Source organism: Papio anubis, chromosome 20 (genome assembly GCF_008728515.1).
Source record: "Papio anubis isolate 15944 chromosome 20, Panubis1.0, whole genome shotgun sequence".
Classification (NCBI taxonomy): domain Eukaryota; kingdom Metazoa; phylum Chordata; class Mammalia; order Primates; family Cercopithecidae; genus Papio; species Papio anubis.
In genome coordinates this window covers 20,425,409-20,445,764 of record NC_044995.1, presented here as the reverse complement: position 1 = coordinate 20,445,764, position 20,356 = coordinate 20,425,409, and the positions used below count along the sequence as shown (strand labels likewise).

The following is a 20,356-nucleotide window of genomic DNA, read 5'->3' as shown; positions in this document are numbered from 1 at the left end:
TCGTCCCTCTGCGCGTGCCTAGGGCTGGGACCCCAGACACAGACCTGCCCCGGACGAGGGAACGCACGGAGCTTCCCGAGATGGTTTCAATCAGTAACTGACAGCAAGAGCACGCTTGTGCCCAGTGTCTCTCCCAGTGCTCCGTGCCGTTGGGACCCAAAGTCCGAACCCGTAGCAGGCCGCGGTGGCTCACGCCTGGAATCCCAACACTTTGGGAGGCTGAGAATCGTTTGAGCCCAGGAGTTCGAGGCCATCCTGGGCAACATAGCGAGACCCCATCTCTGCAAATAATAATAATAATAAAATAGGGGGCGCGGTTGCGCGCACCTGTGGTTCCAGCTACTCGGGAAGTTGAGGTGGGAGGATCGCTTGGGCCCAGGAGTTCGAGGCTGCAGTGAGCCAAGATCGCGCCACTGAACTCCAGCCTGGGCGACAGAGCGAGACCCCGTCACAAAAAAACAAACAAAAACAAAAACAAACCCTAGCTTCCTCTTCTCCCAGAACGCAGGAGTTAGGTCAGGACCCTCTGTTCCCTCCGACCCAAGACCTAGGAGTCCGAACACATAGCGACCTCCTCCTACGAGACGCAGGTGCCAGGATCCCCAGAACTGCTGTCCCTTCAAGAACACGTGTTCCCTACAGGGGAGGCCGCGACCAGAGACTCCGCCCACTTCTCCCAGCCCGCTGTGGTGCAACAGCAACGACAGCCAATCAGACGCGGCAGCGCCGGATGGCGGGAGGCGGGAGTTGGGGGCCAAGGGAAGCGCAAGGCGGAAGTGGCTGTGGCTTTGCCCTTTGGCCTTTGCTCGCTGTGTGGCGGCTTGGCGATTAGCAGGGAGTTCGCTGAGCGTCTCTGCCTAGCCGCGGTCATGAGCCGGCACAGCCGGCTGCAGAGGCAGGTTCTGAGCCTGTACCGCGATCTGCTGCGTGCCGGACGCGGGAAACCGGGCGCCGAGGCGCGAGTGCGGGCCGAGTTCCGGCAGCACGCGGGCCTGCCGCGCTCCGACGTGCTGCGCATCGAGTACCTGTACCGCCGCGGGCGGCGCCAGCTGCAGCTGCTACGCTCGGGCCACGCCACCGCCATGGGCGCCTTCGTACGCCCGCGGGCCCCGACCGAGGAGCCTGGCGGCGTGGGTTCCCAGCCTGACGACGGCGACGGTCCAAGGAACCCCCACGACAGCACGGGGGCACCGGAGACCCGGCCCGACGGACGGTGACTGGCGAAGAGCCGAACTCGCTCGATGGCGTGGTGGAGCCAGGAGGCTCGCCTGACTGCGTGGGGGGCCTGGGGAACCCGCCTAAGGTGAGAGATCTCGAGAGACTAGCTCGACGAATTAGGGATGTCAGAGACTGCCCCTTGGCGATGCAGGGGGCCTAGAGAGCCTCATGATGGACGGCAAGAGAGGCCCACCTTTTCCGATGCTTGGAGACAGGTCGGCGCTCCTCCCCCATGAGGGCTTGGGGCGGCCTGGGACGCCGGCGGGCTGGACAGTGTCAAGCCGAGAGCTACTTGCCCGAAGGTACGGGGAGCCAGGACGCCCCCTGCTGGACAGGGAGAGCCTGAGACACCCTTCTCTTGACCCCTGAGAACACACCCACCTCTGGCTCCTCAAGGAGTCTCCCCTCTCCTATATTTAACTCTGAGAAGTGCAGACTTTTTGCTGGGAAAGTATTGGGAAGGTTCCCTGATCAAGCGGTGAGAAGCCCGGAATCCCCTTTGGGAAAACTTTCCCCCATTAATTGTGACAAGCCAGGACCACGAGGAAGGGGCTAGCGGTCTATCACCCTGGTTGATCAACTAAAGGGCCCTACTTGATGGTTTTGAGGGGCAACGTTGACTCATTTGCCCCTTCCCTCTCAGAATGTTGGACAAAGGGAATAAAATTGGGGATATGTCTGCTTTCCTGTTGGTGGTCTTAAAGCTTTTATATATTTGAGGATTTTTGAAACACCCCCCCCACCACCACCACCACCGCACACACACACAGACACCTGGAAGGGACCATCTGGGAGGTGATAGGTGTGGGAATCTGACTCCCTCCGGAGTCCTCTAGACTGGCACATTGATTGAAGCAGCATAGTTCTCTCCCCTGAGCAGATTTGTGGAGGGGGTTCATCCTGGCTTAACCCCCAAAGATACCCCAGTTGGCTCCCTAATGGAGGACAAGTTATTTAACATCTTTGTGTGGGACAGGAAATGGTGGAGCTGAGAACTGGCTCAAAGCCTCTGAGGCAGTAGTGGGGGTCTCAGACCTGGAAATTTCTCAAACGCAGCTGAAGGGTCCAGCCTCAGCTACAATGAACGACAAGGCCTGGGGCAGGGGAGGGGAGATGAACCCCATAGATCACAGGTATACTCCCTCCTGTGTCCCCATATGGGCCTGCCCTAGACATTCTGTGGAGGGATGCAGTTTGCATCACTGAGCTGTATTTGCACCCATGTCAGTTAAGTAAGTGGAAATGAGTTATTGTGGATGTAGCTGTGGGGAGGAGGAGGACCACAGGTAAGGAGCATAGACCTCAGACCAAAGGGAGGATGGATGGAAGAGAAACAGTCGCTGCCCTAATCCTAGTTGGGGAGCCACATGCCCAAATGGTTATAAAGTAGAATTGGAATTTGAAGAATTAATTGCCAGGATAGGCCTGGCGTGCCCCAGGCACAAGGCTGTGGGTTTACTTGCTCGTGACTTCTACTTCAGCTTTGTCTCAGGTTTGTCCTCACCATGGGACCTCAGCCACCTCTCTCTCAGCCTCAATTTCTTCCATCAGGGTGATCATGTTAATTGTTTCCTGGCTCCATCTCAAAGTAAAAGCCAAAGACCAATGGGGTCCTACCCATCCAGCCCCCCTAATTACATCTCCAGCTGCATCTCCTGCCACCCCCTCACTCCTGGCTCCATGATCTTGAACCCTGACAAGCCCCAGGATTGGAGCTCCTGGCAGGGCTGCAGGCAGGGATCAAGTTTCCAGTGGGGCCGGGCATCCTGGGTCAGAAGGGAAGACACGTTAACCTGGGTGTTACAGATGAGTGAGATTTGCCCGGTGGAGAGGATGGAGGAATGCCTGATTTGAGGGAGGAGCTGTACAGGTGAGCAATGGCTAAGAGCACGGACCCGGGAATGGGAAGGCAGGGTTTGAATCCCAGCTCCCATACTTACTGATTATGTGATCACAGGTGAGTGATCTAACTTTTTTTTTTTTTAGACAGGGTCTCTGTCACCCAGGGTGGAGTACAATGGCACAGCTCACTGCAGCCTAAGCTTCCCAGGCTCAAGTGATCCTCCCACGTCAGCCTTCTGAGTAGCTGAGACTACAGGCGTGCACCACCACACCCAGCTAATATTTTTATTCTTTATTTTATTTTATCGTATTTATTTTTGAGACAGAGTTTCACTCTTGTTGCCCAGGCTGAAGTGCAATGGTGCAATCTCTGCTCACTGCAACCTCTGCCTCGCAGGTTCAAGCAATTCTCCTGCCTCCGCCTCCTGAGTAGCTGGGATTACAGGCATGCACCACCACGCCAGTCTGGGCAACGAGAGTGAGACTCTATCTCAAAGAAAACCCCCAAAAAACCCTGTTGTGACAACAGATGATGAGGCCTGATGAGAGTGAGACTCTATCTCAAAAAAAAACCCCAAAAAACCCTGTTGTGACAGCAGATGATGAGGCCTGACCCCCACCTATGGCCCTCCTGCCCTCTTGGGTTCACTTGCAGCTGCAGAAGCAGGTTCTCAGGAGGTTGCAGCCTCCTTCCCTGAGCCGCTGCATCTCTGTTGCTCTGCCTGAGGGCTTCCTGAGAGTCCTGGGAGGTGGGTTAATGTCCTCAGAGGCAACCCTCAGCCTGTAGGGGGCAGCAGTCACTGGATGAGCACCTGTCCTCTGGTGGAACATGTGTTCTGCAGGGTTCCTCAGAGGTACCCTGTGGGATGGACCCCCAGTTGCCCACAGTGGTGTGAGCACCGTTTTTGGCTTTCCGCCTGCCCTGTCTCTTCCCCACTCGCGCTTCCTGGGATCACATCCCAGATAAACCATCACCCGAGTCCTTGGCTCCGAGGATGCTTATGTGTCAAGCATGGACCAGTGCCCAGTTCTCTGCTGACCCTCTGTGTGCGTCTGCTGCTCTGCTTTTTTGTTTGCTTTTTTGAGACAAAGCCTCACTCTGTTGCCCAGGTTGGAGTGCAGTGGCGCAATCTTGGCTCATTGCAACTTCCGTCTCCCAGGTTCAAGCACTCCTCCTGCCTCAGCGCCTGCCCCCCACCCACCCCTGGTGAGTAGCTGGGATTATAGGCACCCGCCACCATTCCCAGCTATTTTTTTATTTTTTTAATTTTTTTTGTATTTTTAGTAGACATGGGGTTTCAACCACGTTGGCCAGGCTAGTCTCGAACTCTTGAAGTGATCCGCCTGCCCCGGCCTCCCAGATTGCTGGGATTATAGGCGTGAAGCAGCCCTGGGCTGCTGTTCTGTTTTTTACTCTGCTAAGGCACAGGGTCAATGTTTCTCAATCCCTTGACCCATCTGTTAAACAAGAAATCCCCTGATCTAAGAAAATCACTATAAAAGACATACAGGGATTAGAGTCATTTAGACTACAGATTGAGTTAAAAATAGAACTGAGTTGTTAAATTTTCTGATTTTGATAACTACTGTAATTGTGTGAGAGAATGGCCTTGTTCTTAAGACATACACGCTGAAGAATGTAGGAGTAAAAAGGCCTCGTGTCTGCAACTTACTCTCAAATGGTTCCAAAACATATGCACTGATATAAATATATTAGCAAGGGTATGGATGGTAAATCACATGAAGCAAAGTGTTAACCACTGGAGTGGTCGGGTAGGGCACTGCTGGCAGTTTGTTTCTAGTTTTAAAAAGTTTTTCCCAGGCGGCTGGCGGTGGCTCAAGCCTGTAATCCCAGCACTGGGAGGCCAAGGCAGGCGGATCAAGAGGTGAGTCAGAGACCATCTGGCTAACATGGTGGCTTATCGTCTCTACTAAAAAATACAAAAACTAGCCCGAGGCAGTGGCTGAGCCTGTAGTCCCAGCTACTCGGGAGGCTGAGGCAGGAAGATAAAGTGATGAACCGGGAGAAATGAGGAGCTTGCAGTGAGCTGAGATCCGGCCACTGCCTCCAGCCTGAAGTGACAGCGAGACTCCGTCTCAAAAAAAAATAAAATAAAATAAAAGGTTTCCCAGCACTTGGGGAGGCTGAGGTGGGCCGATCACTTAAGCCTGGGAGTTCGAGACCAGCCTGGGCAACATAGGGCTTGAGCTGCTATGCTCAGCCTAAATTTTAAAATTGAAGTAATTTAAATGTAAATGTAATGTGAAAGTATTTTGAATGTAAAATATTTTTTATTACACGGCTTCATTGTTTTAGTAGGACTGTATTGCATTTTATCTGTTAAAAATTTGGCGTCTGAATTAAGATGTGCTGTAAGTGTGAAATACACACTAGATTTCAAAGACTTAGTAAGAAAAACAGATTGTAAAAGATCTCATTATTTTTGTATTGACTACATATTGAAGTGATAATATTTTAGACAGGTTAAATAGAATATAAATTATTAAAATTAATCCATTTTTACTGTTTTAATGTGACTGCTAGAAAATTTGTAACTACATTTGTGGCTCACATTCTATTCTTTTTCTTTTTTTTTTTTTTTTTTTGAGACAGAGTCTCATTCTGTCACCCAGGCTGGAGTGTAGTGGCGTGGTCTTGGCTCACTACAACTTCCGCCTCCTGGGTTCAAGTGATTCTCCTGCCTCAGCCTCCCGAGTAGGTGGGATTACAGGCACCTGCCACCATGCCCGGCTAATTTTTGTATCTTTAATAGAGACGGGGTTTCTTCATGTTGACCAGGCTGGTCTTGAACTCCTGACCTCAAGTGATCCACCTGCCTTGGCCTCCCAAAGTGTTGGGATTACAGGCATGAGCCACCATGCCCGGCCTCACATTCAATTTCTACTGGACAGCACGATTCTGAGTCCCCATGGCCTGTTTCCTCACTACAATCTGCTCTCATGGCGAAATTTTAACATAGTGGCTCCATTCTACTGACTCCCTGATGCCTTCTTCAACCACATTGTTTCAGTTGTGCCCCCCTCCTCTTGCTCACTTTATTTTTCTCCTCATCACTTACCACCCTCTGACCACTACATATTTCACTTATTTCTTTTAGTTATTGTCAATTTCCCCAAGTAGAATGTCAGCTAGCTCCAGAGGCACCAGAGGCACCGTCTTGTTCACTGTCTTGTCTCTGCTCCTTGACCAGGACCTGACTCATAGCAGACAGTTAATACTTGTTAAATGAACGAATGACACAGATGTGCTCCATTACCGGGCCTATTGGGGCGATATTGCCAAGACTGCTCCCCCTATTTGCTGGTGATCTCAGGGGGACCATGCCTCCTCTTTGGTTGATGCCAGAGTCTCAACCTGGCCTTTGAAACAGGACAAATCTGGTTTGCATGGTGACTTTTCCCTGAACCTGGAGTCTCTCCCAGAATCTGCAGCTTCCCCCACCCCATCAGTGTCTGTTCCCCTCTTCTAGTAGCAACAACTTGATACTCTTTGGAGACCCACCCTTCTGCCATTTTCAGTCCACATGGTTTAGGTGGGGCTGACTGCAGCCCCCAGCAAAGGTGGAGCATGTGACAGAAGCCAGAGGAGCCAGCCTTGGGACTTTGGTTGGAACTATAGAAGAACAATGACTCTACTGTTGGCTGCTAAATTGATGGGGTGTGTGTGTCACAGTGGTGGGAGGCTTAGCATGACTGACTCCATTTTGCCTCTGACGCCCTGCGGTAACATCCTTTAGGTTAAAAGCTTCTGCTTAGCTTTGTGTGTAGACCAGTTAATTATAGGAGGAATTTAGTTTATAGCTCAACTTTAAAAAAATAACAGTCCCTTTCCCAAAACTAACCGCGCCACCAGGAGATCAGGAAACTGTACACACAAGTAACAATGTTATACTAGAGATTTACAAGAATATTGTGACCTGACCTACGTAGTCAAAGAAGTTTTCTTCTGGACTCTTGCTGGCATCCAGATGTCTACAGTCATTGGTCACCTAACTTCAACACCCTTCTCTAGCATAAAAAGAAACCTAAAACTTATACTAACTAGAGATGGTTCTTTAGGACACTAGTCTGCCATCTTCTTGGTTTGCTGTCTCTCCAAATGAAGTTGCTTGCTTTTTTTTTTTTTTTAATTTATTTATTTTGAGACGGAGTCTTGCTCTGTCACCCAGGCTGGAGTGCAGTGACCGCGATTTAAATCACTGCAAGCTCAGCACCTCCCGGAGTTCAAAAGTTTGTAAAAATACAAACATTAGCCAGGTGTGGTGGCACATGCCTGTAGTACCAGCTACTTGGGAGGGTGAGGCCAGAGAATCTCTTGAACTTTGGGAGGCCAGAGAGGTTGCAATGAGCCGAATATCATCACAACACACCCAAGTCTGGGTGACAGTGAACCTGTCTCAAAAAAAAAAAAAAAACTAGCCTGATGTGGTGGCACATGCCTATAATCTCAGCTACTCTGGAGTCTAAGGCAGGAGAATCGCTTGAATCCTGGCGGCTGAGTTTGCAGTGAACTGAAATTGTACCATTGCACTCTAGCCTAGGCAAGAGTGAAACTCTTTTTTTTTTTTTTTTTTTTTTGAGGCCAGTCTTGCTCTGTGCCGGGCTGGAGTGCAGTGGCACGGGATCTCAGCTCACTGCACCAGCTCCGCCTCCCGAGTTCCACGCCATTCTCCTGCCTCAGCCTCCCGAGTAGCTGGGACTACAGAAGCCGCCAGCCTGGCCGAGCTAGTTTTTGTATTTTTAGTAGAAGGCCAGGGGTTTCACCCGTAATTATGGGATACCGATCTCCTGACCTCGTGATCCGCCCGTCTCCAGCCTCTAAAGTGCTGGGATTACAGGCTTAAGCCACCCGGCCCGGCAAGAGTGAAACTCTTATCTCAAAAAAAAAAAAAAAAAAAAAGCCACAACTTCTTTGTCCCTAGGGTGCAACCAGCAATGGGATGACACCCCAGGTGCCCAGAGCAGCAACTAGTAACTCACCCAGTAGTGGCTTTCTCCCTTCCTGAGCTCACGTCCGGAGTCCCCTGCCACGCCTGAATAAAGAACTGGTGCTTGGTGAGTCTTTCGACAGCCCACAAGATGGGCTGATGCGGTTCTCTGTGTTCTGTCCTCAAGGCAAAAGGGTCCATCCAGACATATCCAGACCACATCCTAGATTCCGGGTACGCAGGCACCTAGTATCCTCACACATCCTTTGACAGTGACCATTTATTACACACATCAGACTGGGGGAAGACCATTGACATAGCTGAGCACCAGGTAGGGTGTCCTGGGTATTCGGGCGTTAGAGCAGCAGGGGCCTCCTGACACGGGCAGGAGAAACATGGCACCCACCAGGAGGAGGAAGAGGAGGAAGAGGATAAGCAGGAAGGTCAGGGGCCGCCTGGATGCAGGATCGGGGGCCCTGTGAAGGGAAATGCAGTGTTAAACATACAGGTGGGCTGCCGCTAGGAGCTCTGTCCCCCACACCCTAGTCCCATCTCTCAGGCACCTCACCCGGGATTCCCCTCCAGCCTCACGTCCTGGAGATGGGGAGATGCTTGCCTCTTCTTGTCCTAAGGAGGGAGAGCAGCCAGCAGCAGAGTGGATAGAAATGACACTTTATTTATTTATTTTGAGACGGAGTCTCTTGTCACCCACGCTGGAGTTCAATGGCTCAATCTCAGCTCACTGCAACCTCCGCCTCCCGGGTTCAAGCGATTCTCCTGCCTCAGCCTCCCGAGTAGCTGGGACTACAGGTGGCACCACTCCCGGCTCATTTTTGTATTTTTAGTAGAGATGGGGTTTCACCATGTTGGCCAGGCTGGTCTCAAACTCCTGACCTCAAGTGATCCGCCTGCCTCGGCCTCCCAAAGTGCTAGGATTACAGGCATGAACCACCACGCCTGGCTGACACATTATTTTTTGAGACGGTCTCGCTCAGTCACCCGGGCTGGAGTGCGGTTTCACAATCACGACTCATGGCAGCCCCAGCCTCCTGGGCTCAGGTGATCCTCTTACCTCAGCCTCCCTAATAGCTGGGACCACAGGCACATGCCACTACAACCATTTACTTTAGTTTAATGATTTGTAGAGATGAGGGGAGGGGGCGGTTCTCACTATGTGGCCTCAAGCAGTCCTCCTGCCTTGACCTCCCAAAGTGTTGGGATCACAGGTGTGAGCCACAGTGTCCAGCCAGAAGTGACACTTTGTGTCGCCTTTACCCTACTACTGTAGACCTACAGGGCTGGTCTTATTTCTCCTCCTTTCCTGGCACCTCCTCATCCCCAGGACCCCACATGGACTTGGAATATCTCCAAGTGTAGTGGATGTCTGGTTGTGTCTGTCCTTCATCCAGCACAATCCCTCTTTTTCTGGTAACAGTGCCTCAATTGGAGGTGGGAGGCTGTCACGCCTTCCACTCCCAGACCTTCAGGTTCAGGTGAAGCTGACACCCACCTGCCCAACTTCCATGATTGGTGTGACCCAGACCTGGCCAATCCGAGCACTCGGTTTATTCAAGGTGCAGCCCATGACCTCAGCTGGTGAGTGGGAGTCAGCCCTGGGACTTTGGCAGCTGTCAGTAGGGTCAGAGGCACGCTCCCTCCCCTGGGGTGGGTAAACCAGTGGGAGTGACTGTGTAGCCACTGGCGCACCCATTTTGCTGAGAAGGAAGCCACCTTGGGGACTTAGAGCCCAAGAAAGGGAGGGACTGAGCCTTGGTGTTCTTTTTTAATTTTTATTTATTTATTTATTTATTGAGATAAGGTCTCACTATGTCGCCCAGACTGGAGTGCAGTGGTGTGATCTCAGCTCACCACAACCTCTGCCTCCCGGGCTCAAGTGATTCTCCTGCCTCAGCCTCCCGAGTAGCTGGGATTACAGGCATGTGCCATCACGCTCGGCTAATTTTTATAGTTTTAGTAAACACGGGGTTTCACCATGTTGGCCAGGCTGGTCTTGAACTCCAGACCTCAGGTGATCCACCTGCCTCGGCCTCCCAAAGTGCTGGAATTACAAGTGTGAGCCACTGTGCCCAGCCTGGCCCTGGTGTTATTTCAGGCTCTGAATTCAACAGTGCCTGGACCTTTCCGTTACATTTTTTTTTTTTTTTAATAGCGTTCCCTTTTTTGTGCCTTTTCATTTCTTGGGTTTCTGTCACTTGCCATCAAGATTCCTGAGTGCTACACCTGTTTGAGAACTGGCTCACCTGAGGCTTCCGGAGCAGGGAGCGTCTTTGGTGACCTGCTAAGTGTTTCCGGTAGCTGAGGCCAGACTCCAGCATGTCCTGTCGGGAGTGAGAGGTGTGTGGTTCCTGGAGAACCAGCAACAAACAGAAACGTGGTTGGGGGAGGGCCAGGATAGGAGGTGTCATAGAGATGAGATTCTGGGGGAACAGAGAGATCTCACGGGACAGACAGACATGGGCAGAGCCAAAGAAACCAAGAGAGGAGAGACATTATTTATTCATTCATTCAATAAATATGTAATGAGTTTCTATTACAAGCCAGGAACTGTTCTAGGAGCTGAGGACACAGTGGGGATGGAAATAGGCAAATTCCTGGCCTCCGTGGAGCTTATATTTGACAGGAGAGAGACAGACCATAAATTAATAAGTAGGCCAGGCGTGGTGGCTCAAGCCTGTAATCCCAGCACTTTGGGAGGCCGAGACGGGTGGACCATGAGGTCAGGAGATTGAGACCATCCTGGCTAACACGGTGAAACCCCGTCTCTACTAAAAAATACAAAAAACTAGCTGGCCGAGGTGGCGGGCGCCTGTAGTCCCAGCTACTCGGGAGGCTGAGGCAGGAGAATGGTGTAAACCTGGGAGGCGGAGCTTGCAGTGAGCCGAGATCCGGCCACTGCACTCCAGCCTGGGCAAAAGAGTGAGACTCCATCTCAAAAAAAAAAAAAAAAACGTAATAAGTAACTGCGGCCTGGTGCGGTGGTTCATGCCTGTAATCTCAGCACTTTGGGAGGCCGAGGCGGGTGGATCACCTGAGGTCAGGAGTTCAAGACCAGCCTGGCCAACATGATGAAACCCCATCTCTACTAAAAATACAAAAATTAGCCAGGAATGGTGGTGCATACCTGTAATCCCAGCTACTAGGGAGGCCAAGCTACGTAGGAGAATCGCTTGAACCTGGAAAGCAGAGGTTGCAGCAAGCCAAGATCACACCACTATACTCCAGCCTGGGCAACAGAGTGAGACTCTGTCTCAAAAAATAAATAAAAATTTTTAAAAATAAGTAAATATACAAAGTCAAGCTGTGGTGAGTGCTGTTAGGAAATAAAGTAAGAAACTAGGAGTGCTCATGTTTGGAGGTCAGGACAGGCCTCCCTGAACAGGCAGCACCAGGAGAGACTGGGACAGTCAGGAGGTGAATGGGGCATCATCTGGGGGCCTCAGGAGTGAATTTGAGATCGGGCTTGAGGATGTAGAAAGAGACAGACAAGAGAGAGCGAAACAGTGAGATAGAAGGAGACACTGAGAGACAGAGATGGAGGGGGAGACAGAGTCACTGACACCTCCTTGGAAGGGCAGGACCCTGCTAGAAGGTGCACAGAGATGTCCCCAGGGTGCCTGGCAGGAGATCCCTCGAGGGGGTCTGCTCTCACCTCGAGGCCTTGTCCCCTGCCCTGGGGGCCCCTGTGGCCACACAGCTCACAGGGCACTCCTAGTGTCCAGGCTGTCTTTTGTCCCAAGGGCCCAAGACCCCCAATGTCCCCCGCCGGATCCCACTCCAACTCTGCGGAAGTGGGGAGGCTACTGGGTGCCCAGGGCCCCCAGACCCCACCACGTGCTGGCCAGTCCAAGTCTCCCTCGAATTCCAAGTCCTGGTCCAGCGTGTTGGCCTCCTCGAACACCTGGGTCAAAGGACAGAGGTCATGGAGGCTATGAGGTTGGGGCCTGGTTTGGGTGAGGGGTATCAGGATGGGCCCTACCAGGCTGTAGCTGACCAGCTGGGCCTGCAGCTGCCAGAGCCGCCGGAAGATGGAGTCTCGGTAAGCTCCCAGGGGCCGCAGGATCTGCTCCAGGGCTGCCCAGGCCCTGGGCTCACTCCGCTGTGCCAGCCCCTCACCAAACGCTAGCAGCGCCTCCACGCGCTCAGCTGCCCCTCGTAGGTCCGCCTGGAGGGCCTGAGGACACATGGTTGGACATCACCCCACACACACACCAGAGACCCAAAACCTAGAGTTACCCCCTCCCCACAGGCCTGGAACATGCACTCAACCCATTTCCCATCCCAGAAAGCTGGCACCCACTGCTGGGGCCCTGCACACCCCCACATCCTGGCCTCTCCTGCCTACCTGCAGCTGCACCATCCCACTCTGGGCCAATGCCCAGCGCCCTGGGCCTTGCTCCAGGTCCTGCAGCCGGCGGCCCAGCCCCAGCAGGCACAGGTGCAGGCTGTCCTGCTCAGCCTCTAGTACCTCCAAGCCAGAGATGGGGTGCTGGGGAACACAGGAGCCAGGTCAGGACCAGTGGGCCAATCAAGATATCACCCCTGCTCCCATCCCCACCCCGTTCTGTAAGCTTCTGGAAACTTCTCTGCGGCAGTCCATCTCCAGGTCTGTCTGCACCAGGGTCGCTCCCACTGGGGGGCCTTCCCAGTGGTGCCAGGCCTGAGGAGAGACATCTAGTTCAAGGTCTCCAGGTTTTATAGCTCCTGGAAACTTGGATGTTTGAGGCCGGGGGGCTCTGGACAGGGAGCGGGGCTGGGTACCCCCCCGGGGTACCCATTCTTGGAAGAATGGGGCTACATCAGGTGCAATGATGAAATGCTTCTCAGCCAGGTGCAGTGGTTCACACCTATAACCCCAGCATTTTGGGAGGCCGAGGCCAGAGGATCAGGAGTTCAAGACCAGCCTGGGCAACATGGTGAGACATCGTCTCTTATTTTTTTTTTTCTTTTTTTAATAAAAAAGAAATATGGCTGGGCACGATGGCTCACGCCTGTAATCCCAGCACTTTGGGAGGCTGAGGCGGGTGGATCACCTGAGGTCGGGAGTTTGAGACTAGCCTGGCCGACAAGTTGAAACCCCATCTCTACTAAAAACACAACAAATTAGCCAGGTGCGGTGGCATGCGCCTGTAATCCCAGCTACTTGGGTGGCTGAGGCAGGAGAATCAGTGGGACCTGGGAGGCAGAGGTTGCAGTGAGCAGAGATCTCACCACTGCATTCCAGCCTAGGCGACAGAGAGGCTCCATCTCAAAAAAGAAAAAAACAAAGAAAATACGTCTCCCTGGTTGGTCAGATATTGAAACACTTCCAGAGGGTCCCTCCCCCTACAGACACCCAACACCTTTCCAGAATCATCACCCAGTCCTCACTGTGGAGGCCAGACTCCGGAGGACAGAGAGGAGGTAGGGCTGGCGTAAGGGGTCTGGGTCACCTCAGCTCACCTCACAGTGTTTGCCCCCAGCTGGGTCCTTGTAGGAAGAGGGTGTTGACCATCTGGGGGGCTGAGCAGCAGGCTCATTGCCCCCTGGCCCACCCTGGAAGTGCTCAGGAGGGTCCAAGGAGTCCTGCCTCAGGGTCTGGGCCTGCTCTGGGCTAGGAGGCAGGGGGCGGTGACTGGGTGAGTCTCGACACCTCACTTTTCAGCCTACCCTCACCCCAACCCCAACACCTCACTTTTCAGCCTGCCCTCACCCCAACCCCGGCGGCCTCTCCTGTGTCCCCAGGTGATCACAGCCATGGCACCTCCTACCCTCATATGGCCCCTGCCACCACGCCTACCCTCTTGGAAACAAGCTTCCAAAGCCCAGGCCCCCACCTCGTGCTCTCCTCTCCGGATGCGGGGCAGACGGTGCATCCAACAATGTCCGGCTCCCTAGGTGCTCCCGGGGGGTGGTTGAAGGGCTCTGAGCCAAGTCTAGGGCCCAGAGGCAGGGACAGGGCCATGGCTGGGGGCCTGGGGACACAAAGTCAGGTGAGGGCAGCCAGTAAGACCTCTTCCCTAGACAAGGGTGTCCCAGAGCTCCTACGCTGTAGTCACAGGGGCCTGAGGCTGCAGGAGAGGCCCAGGACAGGTCTGGCTCCGCCCCTTCCAAGAGGAACCTGGACCCGGCCATTTGATGCCCAGCTCAGGTGACAGAAGAGCCACTTAACTCCTTCCTCCCTAGCAGGCCAGTAGCTAAATCTCCCAGCATCACTCCAGGCCATCCAAGAGGGTTCCAGATAGAACCCTTCCCCCACCTCCTCAAGAGCCATGGATTCTGCCCCACTGGGGACCCAGACATCTGACCTCTGGGGCCTACCCCATTCGTTTAAGACCCTAGATGCCGCGCCCCTCAGGAACCCAAACATCTGGCTCCCTAAAAAATAAAAATCTAAGACCAAGGAAAGATTTTTTGTTTATTTGGTATGGGGTCTTCTGTAGCTCACACAAAATTACTGGGAAAATAAACAAACCAGGGGAGCCCCCTCTGCCCACGGTTCCAAGGTCGCAGAGTCACAGCAGCCCCAAGAGGGCAGGAACCCGGGAATCCGAGGGGTCCCGGCCCTGGCGGTCACTTGCCCAAGAGAAGGCCGGCGCGCAGCACGCGGGGCACGCGGCGGATGGTCAGCGAGACCCGGGTGCCGCGCACCAGGCAGGCTCCGGGCCGCGCCGACGGGCAGGCGGCCGCATTGGGCGGCGGGGAGGCGGCGTCCAGCGCGTCTTCGCGGGCCGCGGCGATGCCGTGGAGGAGGCGCGTGTAGGCGGGGCCGCGGAGCACCAGCAGGCTGCGCGGTTCCAGCAGTAGCGAGGTGGTGGGCCGGGGCGGAGGCCGAGGCTGCAGGGTGGGTTGAGGGTCAGCGGGGCTCAAGAAGTCGGGGGGTGGGCGAGAGGTCGGCAGGCTCCGGGGGTCAGCGAGTCCCCAGCAAAGGCTGAAGAGCAAGTGCGCTCACAATGATGGAGGCTTTGGTGGTTCAGGAGTGAAAATTGCTGGGGCCTGGGCTGGGGCTGCCAGGAAGGGAGGGCGAGGGCTCTGCAGTCCCTCGGGAGGGGGCAGGATCTAGGCGGCAGATGGGGGCGTCAAAGGGTCAGCGGACCATGGGAGCTGCAGCTGGGATCTCCAAGGGGTGGGGCTGGGGCTGGGGCTGGGACCCAGAAATCAGCAGTCCCCAGGAAATGCAGGCAGAGCTGGGCTGAGAGAGCATGGCTGAAGCCAGGACCAGGTGAGGACAGAGTGAGGCAGAGGTTAGAGGCAGTGGGGGTCCCCAAGGATATCAGGACATGAGAGGACAACTGCACAGCTGAGGGAGTATCAGAGCATCCAGGAGCATGCAGGGCTTGAGGGCAAGCCCCAAGAAGGAGTGGGTCAGGGTGTTCAGGGGCGTTTCTGTAAACACTGGGGTGCTAGAAATGCATCACTCAGAGAAATCATGTGTCAGGGGCCAAGGAGAATCTGGGGGTGTCCTGCACCCCAAATCACATTCCTAGAGTAGCAGGACATCTGGGGCACCCTAAGCAGGGGCAGATAGGGCATCTGGGAGGAGGTGAGGCCCCCCTGAGTTAATGGCGGTGGGGTATCTGAGGATATCAGTGTCTGCTAGGGAGTCAGGGGCATCCACTCAGCAGGTGGGGGCATCGGGGAGCCTGTGGAAATCATGGCACGTGGGGCACCCTGTAAGCAGATGGGCTGGGTGTCTGGGAGGAAGTGGGTATACCCCATGAGGGTACACCCCATGAGGGTACAAGGGAAGGTATCTGGGAGAGTGCCAGGAGTACCCCAAAGGCACGTGGGACCAGGTCATCTTGGAATTTAGTTCTTGAAGTGCCTACAAGCGGTTGGGGCAGTGTCTGGGGGCCCACCTCTTCTGTAGGGTCATCATCCTCCGGCCGCCGCGGCTCGTAGAAGTCCAGCACAGTGTGGGAGCCCAGGCTGATGGTGCTGACAGTCGGGTAGTACAGTGGTCCGTCCTCGTGGGGCTGGGGAGTGGGCACCAGGGCTGGCAGGGCAGGAGTCCACAACCCCCACCCTCTGGGTCAACGCGGGGCTCCCAAGCCCCACGAGGGCTTGTCCCTCCCAAGCCAGGGACAGGCAGGTGAATGCCTGCTTGGGAGATGTGGCTGCCTAATGAGTGAGGGTGGGTACAGGGTCCTCTGCCCCAGCATGGCTCAGAAGTCTGAGTGGGGGGACACGGGCCGAGGGTGTATGGTTACCATGATGCCCTCCCCAGGCAGATACTGGTTCACAAGGACATGGTTAGCTGGGAGGCCTCCAAAGAGGCTGAGGTCAGACACTTTGTCCACGTAGCGCTGGAGCCATGGGGGCAGCCGCTCAGGAACCATCCCCCGGGGATGGGGAAGCCCACCTGGGGAAGGCAATGGGGTCCTGAGGGCTCCCCCATAGCAACAGATCCCCCATTAGGGATTCCACAATGGCTGGAAGCACCCTGATCCCCTCAGGGACCCCTGACCCTTTGGAGATAGCCACTGGGTCCTTCAGAGGTTTACTCACTTCTCCAGACCATGGGCCCCTTTCAGATACTCCCAACTCATCAGGAAATCGCTAATCCCTCAGGACCTCCACTGACCCCTTTAAAATCCTCCTGGCTCTTGGGGCTCCTTGAGCTGTCAGGGGCCCTCTGATGTCTTAAGTCTATTGGACCTGAGTCCCCTGCCCCAGCCTACATCCCAGAATCACTCATGCCCCAAGCCAGGGATACTTACCCCAGTTCTGTAACTTTCTCCCAGAGAGCTGGGTCCACTTTGGCTTTGGGGCATTAAAAACCTAGGAGGTGGGAAGGGGGTCACTCCTTTCTTAGGATCACCCCTCTATGATTCTCCCACCTAGGTCAACATAAGGGCCTTTACCTCTGGGGTGGAAATGGGTCATCTCAGTGTCTGTGGGACCATTTCCTGGGGCGGTGGGTTCCTAGGATTTTGTGATTTGCCTTCTTTCCTGGGAATGCCTTTGGCCTCAAAGCCCATCCATGTCTACCAGGATGTAGCAATCAGGGCTGCACAACCATGGTCTGAGAGTTGTGGGTCTCACAATCTACTCAGAGTGCTGGGGCTGGACAGGGCTTTTTCAGCCCAGCCAATAGTCTGCATTCTAATTTCCTGATTCCATGCCAAACCCGGTGGCTCACGCCTGTAATCCCAGCACTTTGGGAGGCCGAGACGGGCAGATCACTTGAGGTCAGGAGTTCGAGACTAGCCTGGCCAACATGGGGAAACCCCGTCTCTACTAAAAATACAAAATTTAGGCTGGGCGCGGTGGCTCAAGCCTGTAATCCCAGCACTTTGGGAGGCCAAGATGGGCGGATCACGAGGTCAGGAGATCGAGACCTTCCTGGCTAACACAGTGAAACCCCGTCTCTACTAAAAAGAATACAAAAAACTAGCCGGGTGAGGTGGCGGGCGCCTGTAGTCCCAGCTACTCGGGAGGCTGAGGCAGGAGAATGGCGTGAACCCGGGAGGCAGAGCTTGCAGTGAGCCCAGATCGCGCCACTGCACTCTAGCCTGGGCAAAAGAGCGAGACTCCGTCTCAAAAAAAAAAAGAAATACAAAATTTAGCTGGGCATGGTGGCACGCACCTGTAATCCCAGCTACTTGGGAGGCTGAGGCAGGAGAATTGCTTGAACCTGGGAGGCAGTGTGGTGACACACGCCTGCAATCCAAGCTACTCAGGAGACTGAGACACAAGAATTGGCTGAACCCAGGAGGTGGAGGCTACAGTGAATTGAGATTACACCACTGCAGTCCAGCCTGGGCGACAGAGCAAGATTGTCTCAAAAAACAAACAAACAAAAATTCCTGATTCCTGGGCTCTCTGAGGACAGTTTGAGTTCTGCAGCCTCCTTGTTCCTATTGCCTGGGGAAGGGAATATGCAAAGCTGGGCTATCTCAGCACAGCAAAGAAAGTACTTTGAAAATCTTCCACTGCCAAGATCCTAATGGTCTAGAATGGGCTATCTCAGTCCAACAAGTCTATGCTCTAGTTGATAATCTACTCATTCCCTTCATGGTTATGGAGCTGTACTGGGCTATTTCAGCCCAGGAATTCTATAATATGTAGATTTTTCAATGCCAAGAACGCAAAGGTCTGGAATGGGCTATCTCAGCAAAAGAAGTCTGTGTTCTGGCCGGGCGCGGTGGCTCAAGCCTGTAATCCCAGCACTTTGGGAGGCCGAGGCGGGTGGATCACAAGGTCAGGAGATCGAGACTATCCTGGCTAACATGGTGAAACCCCGTCTCTACTAAAAATACAAAAAACTAGCCGGGCGCGGTAGCGGGCGCCTGTAGTCCCAGCTACTTGGGAGGCTGAGGCGGGAGAATGGCGTGAACCCGGGGGGCGGAGCTTGCAGTGAGCCGAGATCGCGCCACTGCACTCCAGCCTGGGAGACACAGTGAGACTCCGTCTCAAAAAAAAAAAAAAAAAAAGAAGTCTGTGTTCTGTAGCTAATTTTTTTCCTGGACTCAAGATCAGTGGGTTACTCCAACACAGGGAAGATCTGTGCTTTGTAACTTAGGCTCTGGGGCTGCAAAGGGCAGGGACTCTGAGCTTTGTAAATTCTTCTTTCCCCAGACCTTGAGAACAGAATGCAGACTGGGCCATCTCAGCCTAGATGGTCTGTGTTTGGTAACCTTATTCCTAAGGCTCTGGGTCTATGCTGAGCTATTTTAGCACAGGAAAGAGTTTACTGGGCTATCTCCGCACAGAAATCTGAACAGTAAATTCTTTACTCCCCAATCTCAATGATCTGAACTGGGCTATCTCAGCCTATGTTTATAACCCCCTATTCTCTAAGCTAGCAGGATTGGGCTATCTCAGTAGAGGCAGTATGAGCTCTGTAACTTCCTTGTTCCTTTTGTCAGGGTCTTCACTGCAGCCTTGTGGGCTCTCATACAGAGGATGGGCATTGGGGAGGAATATGGGAAGAGTGGGAAAACAGACCAGAAGGGCACTGAGGTCACCTGTCGAAGCAAATACTCCTCCTCTTCTTTGGAGATGAAGTCTGGGACATAGTAGATTACAGGTGGTGCCTAGGATAGACATGACCTCCTTGAAGATGTGGCCCTTCAACCCACACAGAGGACATATCATCACAGAGCAACCCCTATGCCTGGAGACAGGCTCAGGATGTCCTCAGACAGGTCAGGGTCTGAGGTCAAGGGACCAGTGCCATTCCAGAATGGACTCTGACAGTAAGAATGAATTTGGAGGAAGGGGGCAGTCCCAACCCAAGAACTCAGGAGTCAGCCTGCCTCCTTCACCCACTGCACCCCGAGTTCTGACAACCTGCTCCACTCTGAATGGTTCCAGGGCTGGGACTCTGGCATCCTGCTCCTCCATCACCACCAACTCCTTGCACCTAATCCTGTAGGGAGGGGAGGACACGCTGAAGTCACTAGGCCTCCCACTCTAACACCACAACGCAGCCTTCCACGCCATCACAGGCCAGGCCTCACCTCAGCCCTCTTCTGAAACTCACTTGGTCTCTAAAAGCTGAGTCTTCAGCATCTTACAAGCCACACAGAGAGCCCCTAGGCTCCATGCCCGGAAACAATGAACCCCAAGAATAATCCCCCATTACTCTGTTTACTAAGGGCCCATCAAACTACACATATGCCCTCTCAATCCTCCCACAGAGAACATCGTCTGGCCCCACACACAGGGAGCCTTTCTCAAAAGCTCTACATATAGCCCCCAGGGTTGCACCCCAGAACCCCTTTAAACACCTTAAGACCTCGCTTCAGACCTGCAACTGTGAGCCCCGCTATCAACACTCAGCGACCCCCGCCCCCCACCGAATCCCATTCTGTGCACCCCTGTAACCCCTATCTGAGCCTCCTCAGACATGTCCACCCTCAGGCTCCTCGGATCCTCCCATTTGGACGCCCCTCGGATTTCCCTTCCTAAGTGCCCCTTCACTCCAGCACCCTGGGATCTTTAGCTCTGAGGCTGACTCCCAAACCTTCTTCCCTCCCTGAATCCTTCAGACCCCCGACTCCGAGCCTTTTAGGACTCCAAGCTCTGAGCCTCCTCGGACTCCTACGCTGGGCTCCTCCGGATCCCCACTTTCAGCCCTCTTGACACCCATCTCCACCCCCAGCACTCCCCAAAACTGACCGTCCACCAGCGTCCCCTCCAATTTCCAAATTCAACATCCCCATCCCCCTCCCAGCCATTTCCGCCCCACACTACAGACGCTGAGCTCGCAGGCCAATGGGAGCTCCCAGAGGCCTCAAGGGCCCGCCTTCCACCCAATCGGCGCTCTTACTCAGTATTCGCCCTCCCACTTCATCCTCTCCCAGGGATAGGCCGCGCCTCCTTGTCTCTGAGCCATTGGCAGG

The 20,356-nt window shown here is 54.1% G+C and overlaps 3 protein-coding genes across 8 annotated transcripts; 1 reads left to right on the top strand and 2 right to left on the bottom strand.

Moving 5' to 3' along the window:
• The first annotated feature begins 742 nt into the window (after positions 1–742).
• SDHAF1 (succinate dehydrogenase complex assembly factor 1) lies at positions 743–1,905 on the top strand. Its single transcript, XM_003915380.4, has one exon. The coding sequence runs from the start codon at positions 870–872 to the stop codon at positions 1,215–1,217; it is 348 nt and encodes a 115-aa protein (XP_003915429.1). The 5' UTR covers positions 743–869; the 3' UTR covers positions 1,218–1,905.
• A 6,359-nt stretch (positions 1,906–8,264) lies between these two features.
• Positions 8,265–14,305, bottom strand: SYNE4 (spectrin repeat containing nuclear envelope family member 4). Of its 3 annotated transcripts, XM_003915381.4 has the most exons (8): positions 13,844–14,305; positions 13,470–13,620; positions 12,373–12,516; positions 12,007–12,201; positions 11,680–11,928; positions 10,271–10,375; positions 8,578–8,636; positions 8,265–8,485 (listed from the first exon to the last, which is right to left on the bottom strand). In XM_003915381.4, the coding sequence occupies exons 1-8, from the start codon at positions 13,969–13,971 to the stop codon at positions 8,302–8,304; spliced, it is 1,215 nt and encodes a 404-aa protein (XP_003915430.2). In that variant the 5' UTR covers positions 13,972–14,305; the 3' UTR covers positions 8,265–8,301. The 3 variants fall into 3 exon arrangements, with proteins under 3 accessions (XP_003915430.2, XP_009192476.2, XP_009192477.2); XM_009194212.3 differs by having other exon boundaries at positions 11,680–12,201; XM_009194213.3 differs by having other exon boundaries at positions 8,272–8,485; positions 10,271–10,348; positions 11,680–12,201.
• Positions 14,306–14,406: 101 nt separating this feature from the next.
• Positions 14,407–20,237, bottom strand: ALKBH6 (alkB homolog 6). Of its 4 annotated transcripts, none has more exons than XM_003915382.4 (7): positions 20,133–20,236; positions 19,302–19,380; positions 18,977–19,045; positions 16,727–16,787; positions 16,217–16,368; positions 15,866–15,982; positions 14,407–14,843 (listed from the first exon to the last, which is right to left on the bottom strand). In XM_003915382.4, the coding sequence occupies exons 1-7, from the start codon at positions 20,189–20,191 to the stop codon at positions 14,580–14,582; spliced, it is 801 nt and encodes a 266-aa protein (XP_003915431.1). In that variant the 5' UTR covers positions 20,192–20,236; the 3' UTR covers positions 14,407–14,579. The 4 variants fall into 4 exon arrangements, with proteins under 4 accessions (XP_003915431.1, XP_009192474.1, XP_009192473.1 ...); XM_009194210.4 differs by lacking the exon at positions 20,133–20,236 and adding an exon at positions 19,472–20,111; XM_009194209.4 differs by lacking the exon at positions 20,133–20,236 and adding an exon at positions 19,495–20,111.
• Between the last annotated feature and the right edge of the window lie 119 nt (positions 20,238–20,356).

Excerpts from the sequence above, each read along its gene's own strand:
- SDHAF1 (XM_003915380.4), top strand. The coding sequence starts at position 870 with ATGAGCCGGCACAGCCGGCTGCAGAGGCAGGTTCTGAGCCTGTACCGC.
- ALKBH6 (XM_003915382.4), bottom strand. The coding sequence starts at position 20,191 with ATGGCTGGGAGGGGGATGGGGATGTTGAATTTGGAAATTGGAGGGGAC. Across the intron at positions 19,381-20,132 it reads GGAGGGGACGCTGGTGGACG|GATTAGGTGCAAGGAGTTGG; the intron begins GTCAGTTTTGGG and ends CCCTCCCTACAG. Across the intron at positions 16,788-18,976 it reads AGGAGTATTTGCTTCGACAG|GTTTTTAATGCCCCAAAGCC; the intron begins GTGACCTCAGTG and ends CCCACCTCCTAG.
- SYNE4 (XM_009194212.3), bottom strand. The coding sequence starts at position 13,971 with ATGGCCCTGTCCCTGCCTCTGGGCCCTAGACTTGGCTCAGAGCCCTTC. Across the intron at positions 13,621-13,843 it reads TCCGGAGAGGAGAGCACGAG|CCCAGAGCAGGCCCAGACCC; the intron begins GTGGGGGCCTGG and ends CCTGCCTCCTAG. Across the intron at positions 10,376-11,679 it reads GCAGGGGACAAGGCCTCGAG|GAACCACACACCTCTCACTC; the intron begins GTGAGAGCAGAC and ends CTGGTTCTCCAG.